Source organism: Hemiscyllium ocellatum, chromosome 16, assembly GCF_020745735.1.
Source record: "Hemiscyllium ocellatum isolate sHemOce1 chromosome 16, sHemOce1.pat.X.cur, whole genome shotgun sequence".
Classification (NCBI taxonomy): domain Eukaryota; kingdom Metazoa; phylum Chordata; class Chondrichthyes; order Orectolobiformes; family Hemiscylliidae; genus Hemiscyllium; species Hemiscyllium ocellatum.
The window spans coordinates 77,087,879-77,112,995 of record NC_083416.1 but is presented as its reverse complement, the minus strand read 5'-3'; the positions used below and the strand labels follow the sequence as shown (position 1 = coordinate 77,112,995).

General features: G+C 47.6%; 1 protein-coding gene across 4 annotated transcripts in view; it reads left to right on the top strand.

Moving 5' to 3' along the window:
• ndst1b (N-deacetylase/N-sulfotransferase (heparan glucosaminyl) 1b) overlaps positions 1 to 25,117 on the top strand; it is a 274,405-nt gene that overhangs the window by 192,123 nt on the left and 57,165 nt on the right. For all 4 annotated transcript variants that reach the window (XM_060837417.1, XM_060837416.1, XM_060837418.1 and 1 more), the window contains 4 exons: positions 3,517 to 3,604; positions 10,208 to 10,362; positions 21,113 to 21,298; positions 23,199 to 23,327. In XM_060837417.1, the coding sequence (XP_060693400.1) occupies positions 3,517 to 3,604; positions 10,208 to 10,362; positions 21,113 to 21,298; positions 23,199 to 23,327 (558 nt within the window). The remainder of the gene's footprint in view (positions 1 to 3,516; positions 3,605 to 10,207; positions 10,363 to 21,112; positions 21,299 to 23,198; positions 23,328 to 25,117) is intronic.

Genomic DNA, 25,117 nt, shown 5'->3' with positions numbered 1-25,117 from the left:
CAGTGCATTCCTGTACAAAAAAAAGTGCCTCTCACATCACCACTAAATTCCTCTCTTTGACCTTAAACCTATGCCCCGAGTAAATGACACTTCTGCTCTGGGAGAAAGACACTAACTAGCCATTCTGTCAATTCCTCTCATCATTTTGGAAACTTCTATCAGGTCCACCTCTCAGCCTTTGACATTCAAGGGAAAACCGACCAAGTTTGTCCATAGCTAATACCCTTAAAACCAGGCAACATCCTAGTAAACTGTTTCTGTACCCTCTCCAAAGCCTCCGCATCCCTCGGTTAGTGTGGCAACCAGAACTGTACATAATATTCCAAATGAGGCTGGACTAAAGTTTGAAACAGCCGCAATGTTACTTGCCATTTTTTATACTCTATGCCCTAACCAATGAAGACAAGCATACCATATGCCTTCTGACCACTTCATTCACTTGTTTTGCCACTTTCAGGGAATTGTGGGCCTGTATACCTGGATATGTTGATGCTATTAAGGGTTCTGCCATTTACTGTATTCTTCCCTCCTGCATTAGACATTCCGAAATGCATCACCTCGCATATGTCCAGATTAAACTCCATCTGCCATTTCTCTGCCCCAGTGTCGAGCTGATCAGTAACGTGGTGCACCCTCTTGACAATCCTTCCCACTATCTGCAGCTCTCCCAATTTTTGTGACATCCACAAACTTACTGATCAGGCCACCTACATTCCCTTCATTTGTATATATTAAAAACAGCAGGGGTCCCAGCACGGATCCCTGCAGAACACCACTGCTCATACATCTCCATTCAGAACAATACCCTTCCACTGCCACTGTCTGTCTTCTATGGTTAAGCCAGTTCTATATTCATCTTCCAGCTCACCATTGATCATGTGTGACTTTGCCTTTTGTATCAGTTGGCCATGAGGGACCTTGCTAAAGTCCACATAGACAATATCCACCGCCATGCCCTCATCAGTCACTTCCTCAAAGGATTCAATCAAATTTGCGAGACGTGACCTCCCCTGGCAAAGTGTATTGCTGTCTATCACTAATAATTCCATATTTTTTCATGTTGTTTAAATCCTATCCCAAAGAATCTTCTCCAGTAATTTTCCTTCCACTGACATGAGACTCACTGGCCTGTAAGTTGCCAGATTAATCCTGTTGCCCTTCTTAAACAGAGGAACAAAACATTGACTATTCTTCAGTCCCCAGGACCTCTCCTGCACCTAAAGAGGATACACAGATTTTGTACAAGGCCTCAGCAATTTCCTCACCTGTATCCTTCAGCATTCTGGGATAGATCCCATCAGGCCCCAGGGTCTTGTCTATCATAAAGCTTTTCAAAACACACTGAACCCCTCCTCCTCTTTGCAATTGACATACCCCTCTCTAGACTCAATATCCACCATAAGACCAGAAAGACATAGGAGTGGAAGTAAGGCCATTTGGCCCATCGAGTCCACTCCGCCATTCAATCATGGCTGATGGGCATTTCAACTCCACTTACCAGCATTCTCCCCGTAGCCCTTAATTCCTTGTGACATCAAGAATTTATCAATCTCTGCCTTGAAGACACTTAGCGTCCCGGCCTCCACAGCACTCCGTGGCAATGAATTCCACAGGCCCACCACTCTCTGGCTGAAGAAATGTCTCCACATTTCTGTTCTGAATTGACCCCCTCTAATTTTAAGGCTGTGTCCACGGGCCCTAGTCTCCTCACCTAACGGAAACAATTTCCTAGCTTCCACCCTTTCCAAGCCATGTATTATCTTGTAAGGTTTTGTCCTTCTTTTATGTGAATGCTGATGCAAATAATCACAAAGGACCTCACTCACTTCCTCAAGGTCCACACACAAATTACCTTCCTTGTCCTTGAGTAGACCGACCCTTTAGGAGAAAGTGAGGACTGCAGATGCTGGAGATCAGAGCTGAAAATGTGTTGCTGGAAAAGCACAGCAGGTCAGGCAGCATCTAAGGAGCAGGAGAATCGACGTTTCGGGCATGAGCCCTTCTTCAGGAATGAGGAGGGTGTGCCAAGCAGGCTAAGATAAAAGGTAGGGAGGAGGGACTTGGGGGAGGGGCATTGGAAATGCGATAGGAGGAAGGAGGTTAAGGTGAGGGTGATAGGCCGGAGTGGGAGTGGGGGCGGAGAGGTCAGGAAGAAGATTGCAGGTTAGGAAGGTGGTGCTGAGTTCGAGGGTTGGGACTGAGACAAGGTGGGGGGAGGGGAAATGAGGAAACTGGAGAATCTGAGTTCATCCCTTGTGGTTGGAGGGTTCCTAGGCAAAAGATGAGGCTACACTGGCCCTTAGGGTAGGGCCCTAGACCCACCTTTTCCCTCTTGTCTCTTATTTCTGTATAAAATGCCTTGGGATTTTCCTAATCCTGTTCGTCAAGAACATTTCAGAACCTCTTTTAGCCCTTCTCATTCCCAGTTTAAGTTCTTTCCTGCTTTCTCTATATTATTCAAGGAAACTTGAAAGGGTTGAGAAAAGATTTACAAGGATGTTGCCAGGGTTGGAGAATTTGAGTTATAGGGAGAGGCTGAACAGGCTGGGCTGTTTTCCCTAGAGTGGCGGAGGCTGAGGGGTGACCTTATAGAGGTTTATAAAATCACAAGGGGTATGGATAAGGTAAATAGACAAGGTCTTTTTCCTGGGGTGGGGGAATCCAGAACTAGAGGGCATAATTTTAGGGTGAGAGGGGAAAGATATAAAAGAGACCTAAGGGGCAACTTTTTCATGTAGAGGGTGGCACATGTATGGAATGAGCTGCCAGAGGATGTAGTGGAGGCTGGTACAATTGCAATATTTAAAAGGCATTTGGGTGGGTATCTGAATAGGAAGGGTTTAGAGGGATATGGGCTGGGTGCTGGCAGGTGGAACTCGATTGGGTTGGGATATCTGGTCGGCATGGACAGGTTGGACCGAAGGGTCTGTTTCCATGCTGTACATCCCTACGTCTCTATGACTCTATGAATGTTAAGTCAGTCTCAGTAATAGTGGCCATTGTTGTTAAAAAAAAGAACCAACTGGTCACTAATGCCCTTTAGGGAAGGAAATCTGCTGTCCTTATGTGGTCTGGTGACTCCAGACCCACAGCAATGTGATTGACTCATAATTGGCCTCTGAAATCAGAAGTCACGTGACAGGACATGATAGTCCAACAGGATTATTTGAAATCATAAGCTTTGGAGCACTGCCCCTTCATCAGGTGAAGTGACAACAGACTGTTGGACTAACACCTGGTGTTGTATAACTTCTGACTTTGTCCACCCCAGTTAAACACAGGCACCGCTCCACCACACCCTCTGAAATAGTGAAGCAAGCCACTGTGTTCAAGGACAGTCGGGGATGGGTGACAAATGCTGACCTCGCCAGCGATACCTACATCCCATGAAATAAGTTTTGGGAAAGAGATGTGATTTGCGGTGAGGGATTGTCCCGGTCTGAGACTCCTACCCTGCCCGAACCTTGCTGTGGTTAATTAGCGTGACTGGCTCTTCCTTTGCTACTTTCTTTGCAGGCGCTCCTTGAAACCCAGAAGCAATTGCGAGTTCACATTCCAAACTTCACCTTCAACCTGGGCTTCTCTGGAAAGTTCTATTACACCGGTGAGGCACTTTCCTTTATCCGGCCTGACCCCTGGCCTGCTGGTTATTGTAGCTTGATGCTGTGCTGTGTCCGCAAAATAAGGAAGCATTGGTCAACTTTTATATCATCGCAGCACCTGGATCCAGCCTAACAGGGGTGGACAGGTTCATGTGATTCATTATTTTATTGAACCTGACAAGTGTTTAAGAGCATAATGTAAAACGTACAAAATTAGAACATTTGGCCCCTTGAGCCCTTCCTGTCATTTGATAAGGTAACGCCTGATTAAACCTTTACATCTCAAATAAGACTGTACACACAGAGTACTTTTTAAATTGGTAAAAAGTAGGTCCCTATTTATCTCCCGGTCAGAGGGCTCTTGTGACACTGGTAATGTCCCTATGTCTGGCCCACAAGATCCAAGTTCAAACCCTGCCTGCCCAGATACCTGTGGCAACATAGCTGAACAAGTTGATTAAAAACATCCAATCCTAGTCTGTGCTGTTAGGGAATAATAGATCTTGGCTGGAGCTGCTTTACCTTATGCATGCAACACAGGAGAAATGATTTGGAGATGCCGGTGTTAGACTGGGGTGTACAAATTTAAAAATCACACAACACCAGGTTATAGTCCAACAGGTTTAATTGGAAGCACACTAGCTTTCGGAGCGGCGCTCCTACAATCACCTGATGATGGAGCGTTGTTCCGAAAGCTATTGCTTCCAATTAAACCTGTTGGACTATAACCTGGTGTTGTGTGATTTTTAACTTTGTACACTGGAGAAAGGTCATCTGAGTCTAGCTGGGATGCTCTTTAGAAGGTCAGTGTGGACTCGATGGGCTCAATGGCCTGTTTGCATTGTAGGGATTCTATTACATAGCATGACATTTTTGGATGTGTTTCTTGTGGGAATCTGGTGCATCTGGAACAGTACCCAACAGACTAAAAGGAGCCCTCCGCTCTTGGCTGGGAGGGGTGGGATGTGTTAGCTCAGTTAGCTGGATGGCTGGTTTGTGATGCAGAATGATACCAACAGCGTGAGTTCGATTCCTGCACAGGCTGAGGTTACCATGAAAGACTCTCCTTCTCAATCTCTCTCCCTCACCTGAGGCATGGTGACCCTCAGGGTAAACTCACCACCATCTCTCTCTCTCTAACAAGAAAGCAGGACTATGGTGACTTTACCCTTTTTATTTGAGACCACCACAGATGCAAGACAAAGGAGGATTATTGACAGTGCCCTATTTCATACGACCTTTACCCAGTCCCACATCCTGGCAAAGGTGGCAAACACCACAAGATACCAGCTGTGGTCACCTCAGACAATACCAGGAGTGCAGAAAATTCATAAGAATGGTTTCAGGGATGGAGAAGTTCAGTTATAAGAGAGACTGCGAAAGTTGTGAATCCTATCTTTGGAGAAGAGGTATTCAAAATCAGTACATTGAGTATAAGAGTTGGGTTGGCATGTTTTGGCCATACAGAACATTGGTTAGGCCCCTTTGGAATGTTGTGTTCAATTCTGGTCTCCCTGCTATTAGAAAGATGTTGTTAAACTTGAAAGGCTCAGAAAATATTTACAAGGATGTTGCCAGGGTTGGAGGGTTTGAGCTATAGGAAGTGGCTGAACAGGCTGGGGCTGTTTTCCCTGGAGCATCGGAGGCTGAGGAGTGACCTTATAGAGGTTTATAAAATCATGAGGGGCATGGATAGGGTGGAGAGTCAAGGTCTTTTCTGTTGGGTAGGGGAGTCCAAAACTAGAGGGCATAGGTGTAATGTGAGAAGGTAACAGTTTAAAAGGGACCTAAGGGGCAACTTTTTCATGCAGAGCTTGGTGCGTGTATGGAATGAGCTGCCAGAGGATGTGGTGGAGGCTGGTACAATTACAACATTTAAAAGGCATCTGGATGGGTATATGAATAGGAAGGGTTTGGAGGGATATGGGCCAAATGGGACTAGATTAACTTTGCATCTGGTTGGTATGGATGAGTTGGACTTGTGTTTCTGTGCTGTACATCTCTATCACTCTCTGAGGGGTCTGGACAGAATACATAGGGAGGAACTGTTCCCACTGATTGAAAGATTGGGAACAAAAGAGCACAGATTTACAATAATCTACAAAAAAGCAAAATCGAGATGAAGATGATCTATTCCATGCAGCAAGTGGTTAGAGTTTGGAATGCACAGCCTTGAGAGTATTTTGGAGTTAGGTCCATTCAAGGCTTCCAAAACAGAATAGGCTGTATCTGAAAAGTAACCATGTACAATGTCTCAATGGAGAGACATTAGGAGAATAGCACAGGTGTATTGCTCATTTGGAGCACCAGAACAAACACGATGGGCTGACTGGCCTCCTCCTGCACTGTAGCAATCGTGTGATTCTGTAAAAACACTCCTTACACCCCACCTTTCATCAGGCCATTGGATGCATGTTCGGATGGTTTCTCCATGAATACAGCTGCAAGAGAGAGGTTTTACTGAGGCTTTTCATATTAGACTCATCAGGATAAACACAAGAATGCTAAGTGGTCACTCCAATTTGAATGAATGAATGAATGAATCGAATTCGCTCTATTGTTACATGTACTCAGATGAAAAGTGAAAAGTTTATAAGTTGACACTTCCACCACCACACAGACTACTTCGGTACAATCCTTAGTTACAGAGTAGGGAAATGAAGAAGAAACATTATATTACAGCAATACACTGTATGAGCATAGGTCAGAACAACAGGAAACAAAGTCAGAAAGACAAACATCACAGTCTGTCTCCAAGGGCTCTCTGCATCGGCCCAGCCCCTGCATCAGCCCAGCCCCTGCATCAGCCCAGCCCAGCCCTGCATCAGCCCAGCCCCTGCATCAGCCCAGCCCAGCCCCTGCATCAGCCCAGCCCCTGCATCAGCCCAGCCCAGCCCTGCATCAGCCCAGCCCCTGCATCAGCCCAGCCCCTGCATCAGCCCAGCCCTGCATCAGCCCAGCCCCGCATCGGCCCAGCCCCACATCGGCCCAGCCCAGCCCCACATCAGCCCAGCCCCGCATCAGCCCAGCCCTGCATCGGCCCAGCCCAGCTCTGCATCAGCCCAGCTCTGCATCAGCCCAGCCCTGCATCAGCCCAGCCCCGCATCAGCCCAGCCCCACATCAGCCCAGCCCCTGCATCAGCCCAGCCCAGCTCTGCATCAGCCCAGCTCTGCATCAGCCCAGCCCTGCATCAGCCCAGCTCTGCATCAGCCCAGCCCAGCCCTGCATCAGCCCAGCCCCTGCATCAGCCCAGCCCCTGCATCAGCCCAGCCCCTGCATCAGCCCAGCCCCGCATCAGCCCAGCTCTGCATCAGCCCAGCCCCTGCATCAGCCCAGCCCCTGCATCAGCCCAGCCCTGCATCAGCCCAGCCCCGCATCGGCCCAGCCCCACATCGGCCCAGCCCAGCCCCACATCAGCCCAGCCCCGCATCAGCCCAGCCCTGCATCGGCCCAGCCCAGCTCTGCATCAGCCCAGCTCTGCATCAGCCCAGCCCTGCATCAGCCCAGCCCCGCATCAGCCCAGCCCCACATCAGCCCAGCCCCTGCATCAGCCCAGCCCAGCTCTGCATCAGCCCAGCTCTGCATCAGCCCAGCCCTGCATCAGCCCAGCCCTGCATCAGCCCAGCCCAGCCCTGCATCAGCCCAGCCCCTGCATCAGCCCAGCCCCTGCATCAGCCCAGCCCCTGCATCAGCCCAGCCCCGCATCAGCCCAGCTCTGCATCAGCCCAGCCCCTGCATCAGCCCAGCCCCTGCATCAGCCCAGCCCCTGCATCAGCCCAGCCCCTGCATCGGCCCAGCCCTGCATCGGCCCAGCCCCTGCATCAGCCCAGCCCTGCATCGGCCCAGCCCCTGCATCAGCCCAGCCCCGCATCAGCCCAGCCCCACATCAGCCCAGCCCAGCCCTGCATCAGCCCAGCCCCCGCATCAGCCCAGCCCCTGCATCAGCCCAGCCCCTGCATCAGCCCAGCCCCACATCAGCCCAGCCCCTGCATCAGCCCAGCCCCTGCATCAGCCCAGCCCCACATCGGCCCAGCCCCTGCATCGGCCCAGCCCCTGCATCGGCCCAGCCCCTGCATCGGCCCAGCCCCTGCATCGGCCCAGCCCCTGCATCAGCCCAGCCCCTGCATCAGCCCAGCCCCGCATCAGCCCAGCCCTGCATCAGCCCAGCCCTGCATCAGCCCAGCCCCTGCATCAGCCCAGCCCCTGCATCAGCCCAGCCCCACATCAGCCCAGCCCAGCCCTGCATCAGCCCAGCCCCCGCATCAGCCCAGCCCCTGCATCAGCCCAGCCCCTGCATCAGCCCAGCCCCACATCAGCCCAGCCCCTGCATCAGCCCAGCCCCACATCAGCCCAGCCCCTGCATCAGCCCAGCCCCACATCGGCCCAGCCCCTGCATCGGCCCAGCCCCTGCATCGGCCCAGCCCCTGCATCGGCCCAGCCCCTGCATCGGCCCAGCCCCTGCATCAGCCCAGCCCTGCATCAGCCCAGCCCCACATCAGCCCAGCCCCTGCATCAGCCCAGCCCTGCATCAGCCCAGCCCTGCATCAGCCCAGCCCCACATCGGCCCAGCCCCACATCGGCCCAGCCCCACATCGGCCCAGCCCCACATCGGCCCAGCCCCACATCGGCCCAGCCCCACATCGGCCCAGCCCCACATCGGCCCAGCCCCCACATCGGCCCAGCCCCACATCGGCCCAGCCCCACATCGGCCCAGCCCCACATCGGCCCAGCCCCACATCGGCCCAGCCCCGCATCGGCCCAGCCCCTGCATCAGCCCAGCCCCGCATCGGCCCAGCCCAGCCCTGCATCGGCCCAGCCCCTGCATCGGCCCAGCCCCTGCATCAGCCCAGCCCCGCATCGGCCCAGCCCCTGCATCAGCCCAGCCCCACATCGGCCCAGCCCCACATCGGCCCAGCCCCTGCATCGGCCCAGCCCCTGCATCAGCCCAGCCCCACATCGGCCCAGCCCCACATCGGCCCAGCCCCACACTGAGCTGTTGCTGCCACACTCCAGCTACAAGAGAAAAGGTGACAGATTGGCAAGTCAACTTTCATTGCTTGAATTACCTCGACAGAGGAAGCAATGAGGAACCCTGGCATTTGGCCTGATACTACTAATGTTGTACCTTTATTTACATAGAAACGTAGAGAGAATAGGTGCAGGAGGAGGCCCTTCGGCCCTTCGAGCCTTCTCCGCCATTCAATACAGTCATGGCTGATTGTCCAACCCAGTCCCACTTTCTCCCCCATACTCTTTGATCCCTGAGAACTTGAACAGACTCCTTCCTGAAAACATTCAGCACTTTGGCCTCAACCACTTTCTGTTCCAGAGAATCCTCCAGGCTCCCCACTCTCTGGGTGAAGACATTCCTCCCCACGGTGGTGGAGCCTGAAAGATTGCCCAGGGAGTACACCTACAGTGTCTTCTTCTACAGCCCCAGTGGTATGTAAACTGTGTGCAATCGGTGAGCAGATAGAGGTTGGGTACGCAGGGTAGCTGCTTAAAGCCAGTGGCCCACAGCCATGGTTCTGATTCTCACACACACACACATTGCTGTTTTGAATTATTAATTTACAGTCTTCTCTGTTTGTGTTAATTACTTTTATCTCCTGAATCATTTTAGTTGCTAAGTGTAAATGGGCATTGAGCCTAGAAACCAAGATATGCATTTCTGTAGCGTCCTTTCATGGCTGTGGGACACTCCACAGCCAATGAGGTATATTTGGATTATACTGACTATTGCAGTGTGTGGAAAAACACAGCAGTATGCCACAAGGAACATGAGGTAGGACACCAGCTGACCTGTGGTGTTGGTTGAGAGACAGGTCATGGCTGACTGTGTGTGCGTGTGTGTCTCTCTCTCTCTCTCTCTCTCTCTCTCTCTCTCTCTCTCTCTCCCCCCCCCCCCACACCCATGTGTGTGTGATCATGTGGGGACAGTCGCTCAGTGGTTAGCACTGCTGCCTCTCAGTGCCAGGGACCTGGGTTTGGTTCCAGCCTCAGGCGACTGTCTGTGTGGGGTTTGCAGATTCTCCCCGTGTCTGTATGGGTTTCCTCTGGGTGCTCCGGTTTCCTCCCACAGTCCAATAAGATGTGCAGGTCAGGTGAATTGGCCATGCTAAATTGCCCATAGTGTTCAGTGATGTGTAGGTAAAGTGCTTTAGTCAGGGGTAAATGTAGGATAATAGGGGACGGGAATGAGTCTGGGTGGGTTACTCTTCGGAGGGTCGGTGTGGACTTGTTGGGCCAAAGGACCTGTTTCCACACTGTATGGATTCTATAGATTCTAAGTGTAAGACCATAAGACATAGGAGTGGAAGTAAGGCCATTCGGTCCATCGAGTCCACTCCGCCATTCAATCATGGCTGATGGGCATTTCAACTCCACTTACCCTCATTCTCCTCACAAGATGATAAACATGTGTCTATTCTCAACAAGATTTACGTTTGATGCAACCAACCAATCAGTGCCAAAGCGTGGTGTTTTGGTTTGCAGTGCTGAGATGCTTTACTATATTAAAGGTGCTAGATCAATGAATGTTGTTGTTGTTGTACATAGTAACCTTTCAGCTGGGCTGGTTTATGATCAATTCCTTGTCTTTCAGGGACCGATGAGGAAGACCAAGGGGACAGTCTTCTCCTGGCCAACGTGGAGGAGTTCTGGTGGTTCCCTCACATGTGGAGTCACATGCAACCCCATCTGTTCCACAACCAGTCAGTGCTAGCTGAGCAAATGCTCCTCAACAAGCAGTTTGCGCTGGTGAGTTGGAGCATGTCCCGCTTATAACTTCTTTACTGGTCCCCAAACGTGTCATCCACAAAATTTGCCAAACGAGACCAGAAAGATCAGCCAAGCAGAAAAACACAACTTGTTCCCAAACTGCACCCAGTGGTTTCGTACACAGTTGAAAATGTTTTGTCCCTGAAATGCTCTAGATACGAAGGGTTAGTGGGAGGGTTCGCTACCTCCCAAAGGTCTCCTGAAGACCCAGGAAAAATCAATGAAGGTGTCAACAAATCAAAGAAAATTGGCCTGCCTCAGAAGAATAGACAGACCATGAGATTCACGCAGAGGGTGGTACGTGTGGGGAATGAGCTGCCAGAGGACGTGGTGGAGGCTGGTATAATTACAATGTTTAAAAGGCATCTGGATGGATATATGAATAGGAAGGGTTTAGAGAGATGTGGGCTAAGTGCTGGCAAATGGGACTAGATTAGGTTGGGATATCTGGTCGGCATGGACGAGTTGGACCCAAGTCATCTCTATGACTCTGGCTCGGAGCAGAATTAGGCCATTCTGCCCATCAGGTCTGCTCCATCATTCGATCATGGCTGATATGTTTCTCAGTTGGTGAGGTGCCTCTCCACCAGTCACCGATTGGTCCTGTCTCACATCTGATGCATAAACATTGAAACCCAGTCACAGAAAATGCAAGAGAGAAGTGCCCATGACTGGGGGAGCAGTGAGAAGCTTTGGTTTCACTGTCAGAGATTGCTGAAGACTGAAGTGTTGAGTGGCTTAGGGAAGATGGGGATGTCTGTAAAGAAGCAGCCTGTCCAATGGGGAATGGGGACTAGAGGCTTGTGGGAATGCCACTTTGCAAAGGGCAGCACTGTGACTCAGTGGTTCGCACTGCTGCCTCACAGCACCGGGGACCCAGGTTCGATTCCCACCTTGGGCGACTGTCTGTGTGGAGTTTGTACATTCTCCCCGTGTCTGCGTGGGTTTCCTCCGGGTGCTCCAGTTTCTTCCCACAGCCCAAAGATGTGCAGGTCAGGTGAATTGGCCATGCTAAATTGCTCGTAGTGTTAGGTGCATTAGTCAGGGGTAACTATAGAGTAGGGGAATGGGTCTGGGTGGGTTACTCTTTGGAGGGTTGGTATGGCCTTGTTGGGCCGAAGGTCCTGTTTCCATACTGTAGAGTATCTAAAGGGGAAGAGGAGCTCCAAACTGGGGAGAGGGTCTGCAAAGAGAGTGTGGGCAGTCTTAAATCTTTCAACTGACTTGCAGTGGATACTATTGTCATTAACATTGCCACGTTGGTGTAATGGTGTAGAGTTGTATTTCAGGAAAATGTTATCACATTTCAAAGCATCTCAATACTGTGAATTGCTTGAGATGCAGTGACTTTGGTAGAGACAAGTATGCAACTGTTTAGTTGTGATCTCACCAGCCTGCAGAAAACATGTTTAGCGTGATGTACGGGTGTGCCAGTTATTTTGCAAAAACCAACTTCTGCTAAATTCTGCCTGATGTAGGTAAAGAGGGTAGATAGAGTAAATGCAGGAAGGATGTTTCCATAGATGGTGAGTCCACAATGGGGGTCATAGTCTAAGGTTACCGGATAGGACTGGGATGGAGGAGACATGTCTTCACCCAGACACTTGTGAGCCTGTGGAAATCCCTGCCGTAGAAAGCAATTATTGAATGTTTTAAGAAGGAGATACAGTTTTCAGGGCTCAAGGAATCAAAGGATGTGGGGAGAAAGTGGGGAAACGGGTTATTGAGTTGGATGATCCGCCATGATCATATTGAATGGTAAAGCAGGTTCAAAGGACCGAATGGTCTGCTCCAGTTCCAGTTTTCTACATTTCTATGTTGTCTTGTGGAGTCTAGGAAATGAATGCTTTCTCTTTGTGCCAACAGTGATGATTAATGGGAATATTGTTGAATTCTTCTAATTCTGCTTCTGAGTGGTGAGTCCAAATACCCCTTGCATCAACACAAACACAGAAGGCATTGTTACCATGTGTGCACCTGGCCTAATGAAAGAGTTAGGAAGAGTTTCCATTTGTCCATACAAAACTTCAACACTCTCCTCTCGTTCAGTATAAATGATAGGTTTTCCCTTTATTGGCATGCTCACAAATTGTCCTGATGATTGTAAGACAAGGAGCTTTGACAAGCTATATCTTTGTTTTCCAGCAATACCCCCAAGTTAGCAAGAATGGAAAGGTTGCCCTTGGAAATCAAAAACATACCTCTTGAAAGAAAAACATGTTACTTTGACCCTGTTGTAATGTGCATTTTGAAAACTCTTTCATTAAGATACATTTCAATTTTACCCATTTGGATAGCTGACAACTCCCAGGATTTTCTTTGGAAACTGTGTCTTATCCTCAATACTGTTCCCAATACCGTCTGTGTACTGGTTTTGTATCTGAGTGACAAAAAGTCAGGAATAATTGAAGAACAGCTCCTGAGTTTGCTCACTACTGGTTTGATTTTGGAGTCCTAAAGTTCCTATCAAATATATTTATTCTCAAAAGATGTTGGACTGGATTATATACTGAACGTTGTGCTCCCCACACCCAGAGTAAAGGTTGGGTCAAGTCCATGTCAGCTTAGATTTAGTTTTGCTGAAATTTTTCAGAAATTAGTTTGAGGCAGGCCTTCAGTCTGTCTCCCATCTCGTAGAGTTGTCAGCCAACCAAAGACTGGTGCCTCTGCATACCAGCAGCACCACCAAGAGCAATGGTCATTGCTGGTACTGCAGCTACATGAAAGATATGGCGTTCAGTGATGGCCCCAAACCTCATGTGCACCCAAGATCTCGCTAAGGCCTGGCTGACAGGTTCCTGTACGGAGGGAATTCCATTATTGTGAGCCAATGACAGTGGGGATATATTTCCAAGTTAGGATGGTGAGTGGCTTGGAGGGAAACTTGCAAGGGATGATGTTCCTATGTATCTGCTGCCATGTGGATGGAACAAGGTCTGGGTGCCCTCATACTCTGGTCACTGACATGAAGTGTGTGGGTGGCATAGATGATGAAGACGACAAGTGGTATGTTGGCCTTTATAGTGAGACGGTGTGAGTACAGGAGCAGAGGTATCTTGCTGCAGGTGTACAGGGGCAGTGATGAGACCACTCCTACAGTATTGCGTGCAATTTTGGTCTCCTTATCTAAGGGAGCTTGTTCTCCGTATGGATGGAGTCTAAGGTTTACCAGACTGATTTCTAGGATGGCAGGACTGATGTATGAAGAGAGACTGGATCAGTTAGGACCATATTCACTGGAATTTAGAAGAATTAGGGGTCCTCAGAGAAGCTTTTAAGATGTAATCTAGTTTTGTTAACAACAGGGTAAATGCAGGAAAATGGGGGTCATAGGATATGGGGTAGGTCATTTAGGGTGGAGGTGAGGAAAAATGTTTTCACCCAGAAACCCTGTGGAATTCTCTGTCACTGAAAGTGTCCAAAACATTTAATGTTTTCAAGAAGTAGTTAGATATAGTTCTTAGGGCTAAAGTGGATCAATGTGGGAACAGGGAATTATGAGTTGGATTATCAGGGATGATCATATTGAATGGCAGAACAGGAATGAGGGGCCGAATGGCCTATGCCATTCCTATTTTCTATGTTTCTCTGCAATCAAGGTCAAAAATGCCATTTGTGGCTTGCTCTGGTGCTGTCAGCTACCATTTAGTGCAGCACAGATCATAAGAGTGCAAGGATTGAATCAATTCGTTCCCGCTGTTGTCTATTCCTGTGAAACCTCAGTTCATTAAATCTGTCTGTCACTGCTTCCACTAACTGTGCAAATTGCAGTATTCATATGACAGTGACCGTGCCATTAATTCTTACACTCAGTGCTTTCTTTCTCTTTTGTCAATACACATAGCTCCTGATCTCTGTACAGCAGCTGCTAAAGGTGATTGCTGAGAGTTTACCACTGTGTTCTTTAGAACGGCAGGAACTGATATTATAATTAATGGATATATAGATATTGCATGGTTCTGTAAGCAGCCACTGCCTGGGGTATAACTGTATCAGACAAAACTGAACTGTAGCTTCTTGGAAGTTCACTGTCTTCTCTCTTCTCCCTCCCCAACCTGACAGCAATATTCTATCTTCCTCACTGTTCCTCACTGCTGCAAATATAAAGAGCTGAGAGCTCATTAACAGGTCTGCTTGTCTGTAGAGATCTGTCATCACACCAGAGGTGAGAAAATAGCAGGTGATCAAACTGCAGCTCTTGCAGAAGTGGTGCCAAATTCTCTCTCTGCTGTGTGCAGTAATGTTAATCAAGGCAGAATCCTTCTCATTGTGAGGTGAAAATCCACAATGGCCTAAGGCCTGGTCATATATCCTTCTGTTTACTTATAAAAGGAGAGGGACTTTTAAATTAAAAACATGCTGAGGGGTAGAGATTAAGCCTTCATGTAGCAGTCTCACGGATATAAAATGGAAGCATCAAGCCTAGATCTGAGGATGTATATCCAGAAGGACCCTGGTTAAGATGTCCAGGTTGGATTGGGCCTGTTGTTTTAGGTGTTACCAGCAGCATTAGAAACATAGAAAATAGTGGCAGGAGTGGGCCATTCAGCCCTACCATAAAATATGATCATGGTTGATCATCCAATTCAGTACAATGTTCCCATTTTCTCTTTAACCTTAAGAACCAGACCCAACTCCTTCTTGGAAACATTAAATGTTTTGGCCTCAAATACTTTCTGTGGCAGAGAATTCCACAGGCTCCTGACCCTCCGAGTGAAGACATTTCTCCTCATCTCACTAAGTAAGACCATAAGATGTGAGAGCAGAAATTAAGCCATTCAGCCCATTGAGTCTGCTCAGCCTTTGAATCATGGCTGATTTAGATTTTCAACACCATTTTCCTGCTTTATTCTCTTGGCAATCAAGAACTTATCTATCTCAGTCTTATATATATTCAATGACCTGACCTCCACAGCCTTATGTGACTGTGAATTCCATCGATTCACCACTCTCTGGCTAAAAGGGGTTTCTCCTTATCTCCATGTTATGTTCCCATTACTCTCTAAGTCTGTGCCTTTGGGTCCTTGTCTCTCCTACCAATGGAAATATTTTCCCAATGTCCAGGCAGTTTTAATCAGATCCCCCTTCATCCTTCGAAACTCCATTGAGTGTACTTTCCTTTATTGGTCAAAGCATTGAGTATAGGAGTTAGGAGGTCATGTTGTGGCTGTACATGGTTAGGCCACTTTTGAAATATTGTGTGCAGTTCTGGTCTCCCTCTAGTTGGAAGGATGTTGTGAAACTTGAAATGGTTCAGAAAAGATTTCCAAGGATGTTGCCAGGGTTGGAAGGTTTGAGCAACAAGGAGAGGCAGAATAGGCTGATGAAGGGTCACTGGATGTGCAATGTTAACTCTGCTTTCAGTCCACAGATGCTGCCAGACCTGCTGTGTTTCTCCAGCAATTTCTGGTTTTGTTTCTGATCTCCACATCCACAGTTCTTTGTTTTATTCATTGACACGTGGACCTGCCCATACGGCATGGCGCTGTTTCTGAAGCTGCGAGGCTGTCATAAAATGTGAAACCATCCGGATAACACTCCCGGGAGGAAAAAAGGATGGTTTGGATGTTATAGCAATGCTGGGTTTGTTGGCTTTGCATGCAGACAGATGACCATAAGGACTTGTATCCCCCCTTTCCCATGTCTTGGCTCGGTCTTAAAGGACATGATTTCATCCTGTACTGTCTCGAACAATCTAACTGCGTTTCTGCTCAATCCTTTAGCAAGGTTTCACACTGGGTTCAACTAGAAATGCTTGTTTTATACAGCCACCTTACCTACATTCCCTCTTAAGCTGAAAGGATGCACGTCCACACAGAAAGCACAACTGGAAAACAGACCCCACACTAGCAACGTTCCCTTTAAGATGTATGGGCCAGCACTCACAGGACAATCTTAACAGAGCTTAATCTTAACAGGTGAAACTAGATGACTGTACGCCGGATACAGTGACTAGAGGAGGAACTTGTGGTGCAGTGCTGGTGTCCCTACTTTTTCCTGTTTACTCATGGGACATGGATGTCACTGGCTGGGTCAGCATTTATTGTTCGTCCCTAGTTGTCTTTGAGAAGGTGCGCTGCCTTTTTGAACTACTGAAGTCTATGTGCTGTAGGTAGACCCACAATGTCCTTAGGGAGGGAGTTCCAAGATTTTGACCCAACAACAGTGAAGGAACGGCGATGTATTTCCAAGTCAGGATGGTGAGTGAGTTGGAGGAGAACTTGCAGGTGGTGGTGCTCCCATGTATCTGCTGCCCTTGTCCTTCTAGATGGAAGTGGTTGTGGGTTTTGAAGGTGCTGTCTGAGGATCTTTGGGGAATTTCTGCAGTGAGTCTCTTAGGAAGTAGACACGGCTGCTACTGAACATCAGTGCTGGAGAAAGTGGATGTTATGGATGTGGTACCAGACAAGCAAACTGCTTTGCCCTGAACGGTGTCAAGCTTCTTGAGTATTGTTTGGCGCTGCCCTCCTCCAGGCATGTGCGAAGTATTCCATCGCACTCCTGATTGGTGCCGTCTGGTTGGTGGACAGGTTCTGGGCAGTCAGGATGTGAGATATTCCCTGCAGTATTCCTAGGATGTAACCTGCTCTTGTAGCCACTGTGTTTATATGGTGAATTCAGTTGAGTTTCTTGCTAATGGTAATCCCAAGAATGTGCATAGTAGGGGATTCAGTGATGGTAACACCATTGAAAATCAAGAGGCGGTGGTTAGATTGTCTTTTATTGGAGATGGTCATGGCCTGACATTTGTGTGGAGTGAATGTTACTTGCCACTTGTCAACCCAAGCCTGGATATTGTCCAGATCTTGGTGCATTTGAACCTGGACTGCTTTAGTATCTGAGGAGCTGCAAGTGGTGCTGACCATTGTACAATCATCAGCGAACATCCCCAGTTCTGATCTTCTGTTCGAGGGAAGGTCATTGATGAAGCAGCTGAAGATGGTTGAGTCAAGGACACTACCCTGAGGAACTCCTGTGGAGATGTCCTGGAGCAGAGATGACTGACCTCCAATAACCACAATCATCATCTTATGTGCCAGGTATGACTCCAACCAGCAGAGAGTTTGCCCCCCAATACCCATTGATTCCAGTTTTGCTAGGATACACTTTGGCACACTCAGCCAAGTGCCATGATGTGGAGGTGCCAGTGTTGGACCAGGGTGGACACAGTCAGAAGTTACATGACACCAGGTTATAGTCCAACAGGTCTATTTGAAATCACAAGCTTTCGGAGCACTGCCCCTTCATCAGGTAAAGTGTCTCCTGTGGCCTTGATGTCAAGGGCTGTCACTCTCATCGCAATTCTGAGCTTGGAGGCCAAGGTTCAATCCCCCCCCATGCCAGAGATGTATCATACCATGTCTGAATGGGTTGATTTGGAAAAAGAACATTTAGTTGTTTAGTAAAGTGCCTGTTTGGTTATCAGGAGTTCTTGAGTTCAAATGCCCTGATGCCTTTACCAGTTTTGTTAGAGATAAAGAAAAACTGCAGATGCTGGAATCCAAAATAGACGAGCAGATGTTTGGAAGAACACAGCGAGCCAGGCACCATCAGGACGTGGAGACGTCAACGTTTCAGGTGTAACCCTTCTTCAGGACCAGTTTTGTGGCACAGTGAGGCGTACCAAGGTCAGTACTGGGGCAACAGCCCAATACTCTCCAGAAGAACTCACAAACATCTGACCTGGAGTTAGAAATTGTGGACGTTGTGACACACAGCGCTGGCGTTTTGGTGAGCTCAGCTCCTGGCTGGAATTCCTGGGGAATTTTCTGTTGAAGATTAATTTGTGCTCATTCACTTCATGACGGAAATGAAGCAGGTTGGAGTGAGTTCATATCGAGGCAGAATACTGCAGATGCTGAAATAAAGAGACAAAATGCTGGAAATTCTTTCAGGCAGGATCTATGAATGAAAACAGAGTTATGGCTCTCATCAGGATGGGATGGATAGATACTTCAGTTTCCTCTTGCGCTTCACTCTAGGGCCTTACAAAGTTGTCAGGCTGTATTTTGTGCGTTGGATATCTATTAACAAATCCACTGTGTCCCAGTGTAGAAGAAATCTGTCTAAGTTGTTCTCTAATCTTTACACTGAGGCTCATTATAACCAAAACATACTGGAGAACCGATAGCATCTATATTTGGTTTGTTCAGTCGTTGTCACTATAGCCTTAACTGGGCCCTTGCTTCTTCTCTGCTTTTATCAATCCATTTTGGGGTGGCACAGTGGCTCAGTGGTTAACACTGCAGCTTCACAGTGCCAGGGCTCCAGGTTCCATTCCAGCCTCGGGTGACTGACTGTATGGAGTTCACACATTCTCCAGGTGCTCTGGTTTCCTCCCACAGTCCAAAGATGTGCAGGTTCGGGAGAATTGGCCATCTTGTTCAGGCATGTGTTGGTTAGGTGCATTAGTCAGGGTAGGGGAATGGGTGTGGGTGGGCTACTCTTCAGAGAGTCAGTGTGGACTTGTTGGGCCAAAGGGCTGATTTCCACATTGTGGGGATTCTATGACTGGGTGGGTTTAGCCATGGGAAATACAGGGTAGGGGATGGTTCTGCATGGGATGCTCTTCAGAAGGTCAGTGTGGACTCAATGGGCTGAATGGCCTGCTTCCACACCGTAGGGATTCTATGATTTTTCAGTCTATTTCTATTTCTCTCCTTTAACTTTTCATCATCAGTTTCTCCTTCCGTTGTCGAGGAGACCAATCTGCCTGGTCTTCCTTTCCAATGGGCGAAAGTGAGGATTGCAGATGCTGGAGATTAGAGATAAGAGAGTATTGTGCTGGAAAAGCACAGCAGATCTGGCAGCATCCGAGGAGCAGGAGAATCGACGTTTCGGGCAAAAGCCCTTCGTCCTCATTCCTGGTGAAGGCCTCTTGCCTGAAACATCGATTCCCCTGCTCCTCGGATGATGCCTGACCTTTCTTTCCAATGTCCCATTCTTGACCATCACTCTCCCCCTGACTGTACCTTTTCAATAAGTGAACGTCTACTCTGTATCTAACGTGACTGCATGTCTTGCTGTCTGACTGCTTGGTTCACCTAGCCCACGTTTCAAGAACTATCATCCTTTCTCTCACGTTCTTTCTTCACCATCCAACACTCACTTTGTGGAGAACCCACTCCAGAATAGTGGCTCTTTGAGACTGCATTAATGACGCGCTGAGTCTCAGTAACAGAATATTCAAGGCAGCTTGCTTGAAGCATTGCCTGCATTCCATCAGTGGGTCAGGAACTTTTTTAGACTTACAGTGTGGAAACAGGCCCTTCGGCCCAACAAGTCCACACCGACCCGCCGAAGCGCAACCCACCCATACCCCTACATTTACCCCTTACCTAACACTACGGGCAATTTAGCTTGGCCAATTCACCTGACCCGCACATCTTTGGACTGTGGGAGGAAACCGGAGCACCCGGAGGAAACCCACGCAGACACGGGGAGAACGTGCAAACTCCACACAGTCTGTCGCCTGAGTCGGGAAATGAACCCGGGTCTCAGGCACTGTGAGGCAGCAGTGCTAACCACTGTACCACCGTGCCGCCCACAAGTTGGTAAAGCAAAGCCAGAGGAGGGGTCAGCACTAAAACATTAAATTAGAAAAGATAAACCTGGGCATAATACTTCAGCTTAATCAAATCCCGACAGGGTGGGGATATGCCACTCATCCCAACTAGCCTACACCAACTGTCCAAAGAGTATCCCATCCAGGTTCACCTCCCTACCCTATCCCTGCAACCTCCACAGCTAATCTGTCCAACCTACACATCCCCAGACACTGTGCGTAATTTCCCATGACATCCTAACCTACGTATCTTTGGATTGTGGGAGGAAACCAGGGCACCCAGAGGGAGCCCACACAGTCTCGGGGAGAATGTGCAAACTCCATGTAGACAGTCACCCGAGGCTGGAATTGAACCTGGGTCCTGGCGCTGTGAGGCAGCAGAGCTAACCACCGTGCCACCCTGCTTATATTGTGAACAAAAGACCAAACACTCTCAAAATATGCAGAAGGTAGTGTGGACCCTAACTTTTTCTTATTTTCAAGATAAATGTTGCATTCCAAATGCAACTCGATGGTCAGACTACTGGATTTAAAGCAAACAAGCTTTATTCATCCAGCAAAGTTTAAGTACAACAAAAAAAAATTGGAATAACAACAGAAAAATACACACAGTAGCTATCACTAATTAATTGCTCCAATATAGTAACATCCCATAAACACACCCTTGGCAAAGGGCAAATTCAGAAAACAGATTGCCTTATATGCAACTCCTGTAGCAGGAAGAGAACCCCCAACTTTTGGGTTGTAAGTGAGAGAGAAAAAAAAATAACTTGCACTTCCTTAAGACCCAAACAGCAACTACTGAAAGCTAAAGATCCTGGTTCTGTGGGAGCTTGACCCCACCCTCTCAGGCTGCTTCTATTGTTCCAAATTCTAAAAAAATTCCAAGGCCTCTCAAGCTGTTTACTCTAATGGCTCTGGTAGATTACTCAACACCTCTGCCTCAAAACCTCTCCTCAGAACAGAACCCAGGACAAAGTACACCTCTTAATGCCACAGTAACATCACACTTAGAGTATACCATTATCAGATTCCTGGCAGCATCTATTCAGGGTTAAGGGGACATTCAAGGAAAAAGCCAAAGGCAGAGAGGAAAATGAACTTGTGATCCTTGTTTATTCAGCTGTCCAATGAAAAACCAGGTGTTCTGTTTCTCTCTTGCAGGAGCATGGTATTCCCACTGACATGGGCTACGCAGTGGCACCTCATCATTCTGGAGTTTACCCCGTTCACATCCAGCTCTACGAAGCGTGGAAGCAGGTCTGGGGGATGAAAGTAACAAGTACAGAGGAATATCCGCACTTGAAACCAGCTCGATTCCGGCGAGGGTTCAAACACAATGGCATCATGGTGAGAGCTTTAATACCATGTCCCAGCTCTTCTCTCGTCACCATATAGAGATGCCTCTCCAAGTTTAGATTTTAATTCCCTGCACACCAGACACACCTAGAATACACAGGGCAAGAGTACTGACTCCTGCATTAATTTGAAAGCAGCAAGGGCAGCAACCTTTGGACTGCAGGGTCCTCTTATTGGAAGATGGGATTTGAACCTGTAATTTGGGTTTGGGAGCAGTGACAGTCCTTCAGAAGCTCAGAAGCAGGGGCCAAGGACAGAGATCTGTTCAAGTCAGTGTCTTGAACACCAACAAACAGGGTATGGACTAGACACTGATTAGGGGATGTGGAGCTATGGTCATTCATGGTAGAATCTAATTCAAGTAGTTAACATAGAAACATTGTAAATAGAAGTAGGAGCAGGACCATTTGACTCTTTGAGCCTGCTATTCCATTTACTGTGATCATGGCTGATCATCTAACTCAATAGCTTGTTCCTACCTTGCCCCCATATACAGTCATATAGCATTGAAACAGACCCTTCGGTCCAACCAGTCCATAGTCCCAAACTAGTCCATAAACTAGTCCCACCTGCCTGCTCTTGGCCCATATCCTTCCAAATATTTCTTATACATGAATTTATCCAAATGTCTTTTGTAATGTTGTAAACGTTGTAACTGTATCCCCATCCACCACTTCCTCTGGCAGGTCATTCTACCCACAAACTACTGTCTGAGTAAAAAACATTCTCCTCGTGTCTTCTTTAAATCTTTCTCTTCTCACCTTAAAAATAAGCTGCCTAGTCTTGAAATCCCCCACCTAGGGAAAAGACACCAGCCATTTCCCTTATCTGTATTTCTCATGATTTGATAATTCTCTATAAGGTCACCCCTTGACCTCCTACACTCCAGTGAAAAAAGACCCAACCTATCCAACCTCTCCTCATAAATCAAACCTTCCATTCCTGGCAACGCCCTGCTAAATCTATTCTGAACCTTCTCCAGCCTAATAAAATCCTTCCTATAACATATCCTTTGACCCCTTTAGCTGCAACTGCTGTACCCAACCTCTCCTTGAAATGATACCATATTCTGGCCTTGATCACTGTCTGCAGTAGTGAATTCTACAGGCTCCTCACTCTCTGGATTTAAAAGCTCATCTCAATAGTGGTGACCATGACACTGCCATTGAATTTTGTAAAACCCACCTGGTTCCTTCTGGGAAAGATATCTGCCATCGTCTGACCTACACGTGACTCCAGACCCACAGCAATGAGGGTGACTCTTAACTGCCCCCTGAAATAGCCCTATGAGTCACCAAGTTCAAGGAGAAACAGAGATAGGCAAGAGATGCTTGTGATGCACACAACCCACTGAAGAATTTTAGTAAGCGCCTTTGTCCAAGGAGCTAATCTGAGAGTGTGGACTTGGCAGAAACTGCACACTGCCAACCAGTAGGTGTTAAGAAATGGGGAGCTCAGGTCTGGGATCAGCCTGACTGGCTGGGTAGTCTCTGACTGGGCAGGCCATTCATCTAACAATGCATCATGATACTCCCAATGCATTATCCTGTGGCACTGACAGCTTCTTATAATGAGCTTATCACTGCAACGCTGACTGTTCCAGCCTCCGTGAGACCTCAGGTTCCTTTCTTATTGAACAGAGGAAGCCCATTTTGAAGTTCTGTGTTTCATTTTTACCAGGAACTCTCAAGGGATTCCTGTCAGCTCATTCCCTGGAGCGACTGTGGGCCTGTCACTGACAAACGTAGCAATATGATGTTGCGGCTCACTGTCTTATAAGTTGATCTGTGCCACTGAGCCAGCGTCTTGAGAAATGTTGACAGTGCTGTCAGCAGGAGATGGTGAAATCTTTGCGACTGACATTGTTTCGTTTTTCCTTGTCTCTCCAAAGGTTCTGCCTCGTCAAACGTGTGGGCTTTTCACACACACGATATTCTACAGCGAATATCCCGGAGGGCCCAGAGAATTGGATAAGATCATTAATGGAGGAGAGCTCTTCCTCACTGTTCTCCTTAACCCTGTGAGTACGTCAGTTCCGATTTCTCGCTGAGGGAAGGTCCAGCAATTAACTGAATAAGGGACTTGTTACGAGAGCTCACCCCGACTGCCAGGGCTCCTGACATCAGAAAAAAAAATTGTGAAATAATACCAAAACCTGATCGATAATAAAACACTGACCTCTTATGAAAAGCTGCAAGAGATCATGACGGTTTTGGATCTTGACAAAGCCCTATTTGTTTCACAGATGGCATTATGGGAAGGAAAGCTGCCATCCTTATGTACGTGGTCCTTGGCGTGACTCCACACCAACGGACTTGACTATTAAAAGGCAGCCATGTTAATGTTGAATCCACCTGAATCACGTTTTGAGGCAGTGTGCTCCAGGTTACAACAACCCCTGCAGTTTTTACACAGTAGAGATGACACAGAAACAGGCCATTTGATCCATCATAACCATACTAGTCTCCTCTCATCCCATCAGAACATCCTTCTCTTCCTTTCCGCCTTGTGTGTTTATTTAGATTTCCCACAAATGACCTTAGCCACCACACGTACTCCTCATGGTTGTGAGTTCCACATTCTCACCACTCTCTGGATAAAGGAGCTATTCCTGATGAATTTATGAAGGATTGCCGCTATAGACGATTTCTCCTTGTATACTCCATTGAAACCACGCATGAAACTGAGTCTCTGTCAAACCTCACCTCAACTCTTAATTTCCCCAAGCCTCTAAGTGAGGTCCCTCATCACAGACACCATTTTCACAAACTCAAAGGGCACCCAGAGTAACTATGCGCCTTCCCCAAAGTACCTATACATCTCTATTTGCAATGAAAGGCAAACCTTGAAGTGTAGATAAGTCACGCCTTAGTCCTGTACAGGATGGAGTTAGGAGCAAAGTATGACAAAGATCATACGATGTAGGAACCGAAGTAGGCCATTCAGCCCATCGAGTCTGCTTCACCATTCAATGAGATCATAGCTGATCTGATAAACCTCAACTCCACTTGCCTGCTTTCACCCACCTAACCCTTGATTCCCAACTGACTAAAAATCTGTCTATCTCAGCGCTGGATATACTTAATGACCCGGAGGTGCTGGTATTGGACTGGGGTGGACAAAGTGAAAAATCACACATGTAACTTTTCAAAAAGTTTTGAGATTTACAAATGAAAGAACTGAAACCAACATGGTCATTCTAAAAGATGAGAGACTTAACAAACAAGCCAGGTCTTTTTCAATGTATAATTTCAGTTACATCGCACTGTAAACTTTTGCTCTAAATTCTGTGTCTTATGAACTTGTACTCCACTATCACCTGATGAAGGAGCGGCGCTCCGAAAGCTAGTGCTTCCGATTAAACCTGTTGGACTATAACCTGGTGTTGTGTGATTTTTAACTTAAATGACCCAGCCTTGTCAGCATTCGGTGGTAAATAATTCCACAGATTCATTACCCCCAAGAGAAGAAATTCCCCCTCATTTCTATCTGAAATATGTGACTCCCTACTCTGAGATGATGCTCTTTGGTCCTATACTGTCACACAAGGAGAAGGTCAAAAATCAAATGACACCAAATTATAGTCCAACAGGTTTATTTAAAATTGCTAGCTTTTGGAGCACGGCTTCTCCTTCTTGTGTAGTATGATGGGGAGGTATAAAACAATATTTATCAGCAAAAAGTTAACAATCTTTAAACGAGCTGCCCTTGGTGAATCATTTAAGCAGTTAGGAGGTAACGCTGATTAAAATGCAACTCCAGATTCCTTTCAAGTCTTTGTCCCTAAATAATTGAAGGTTTTATCAATGT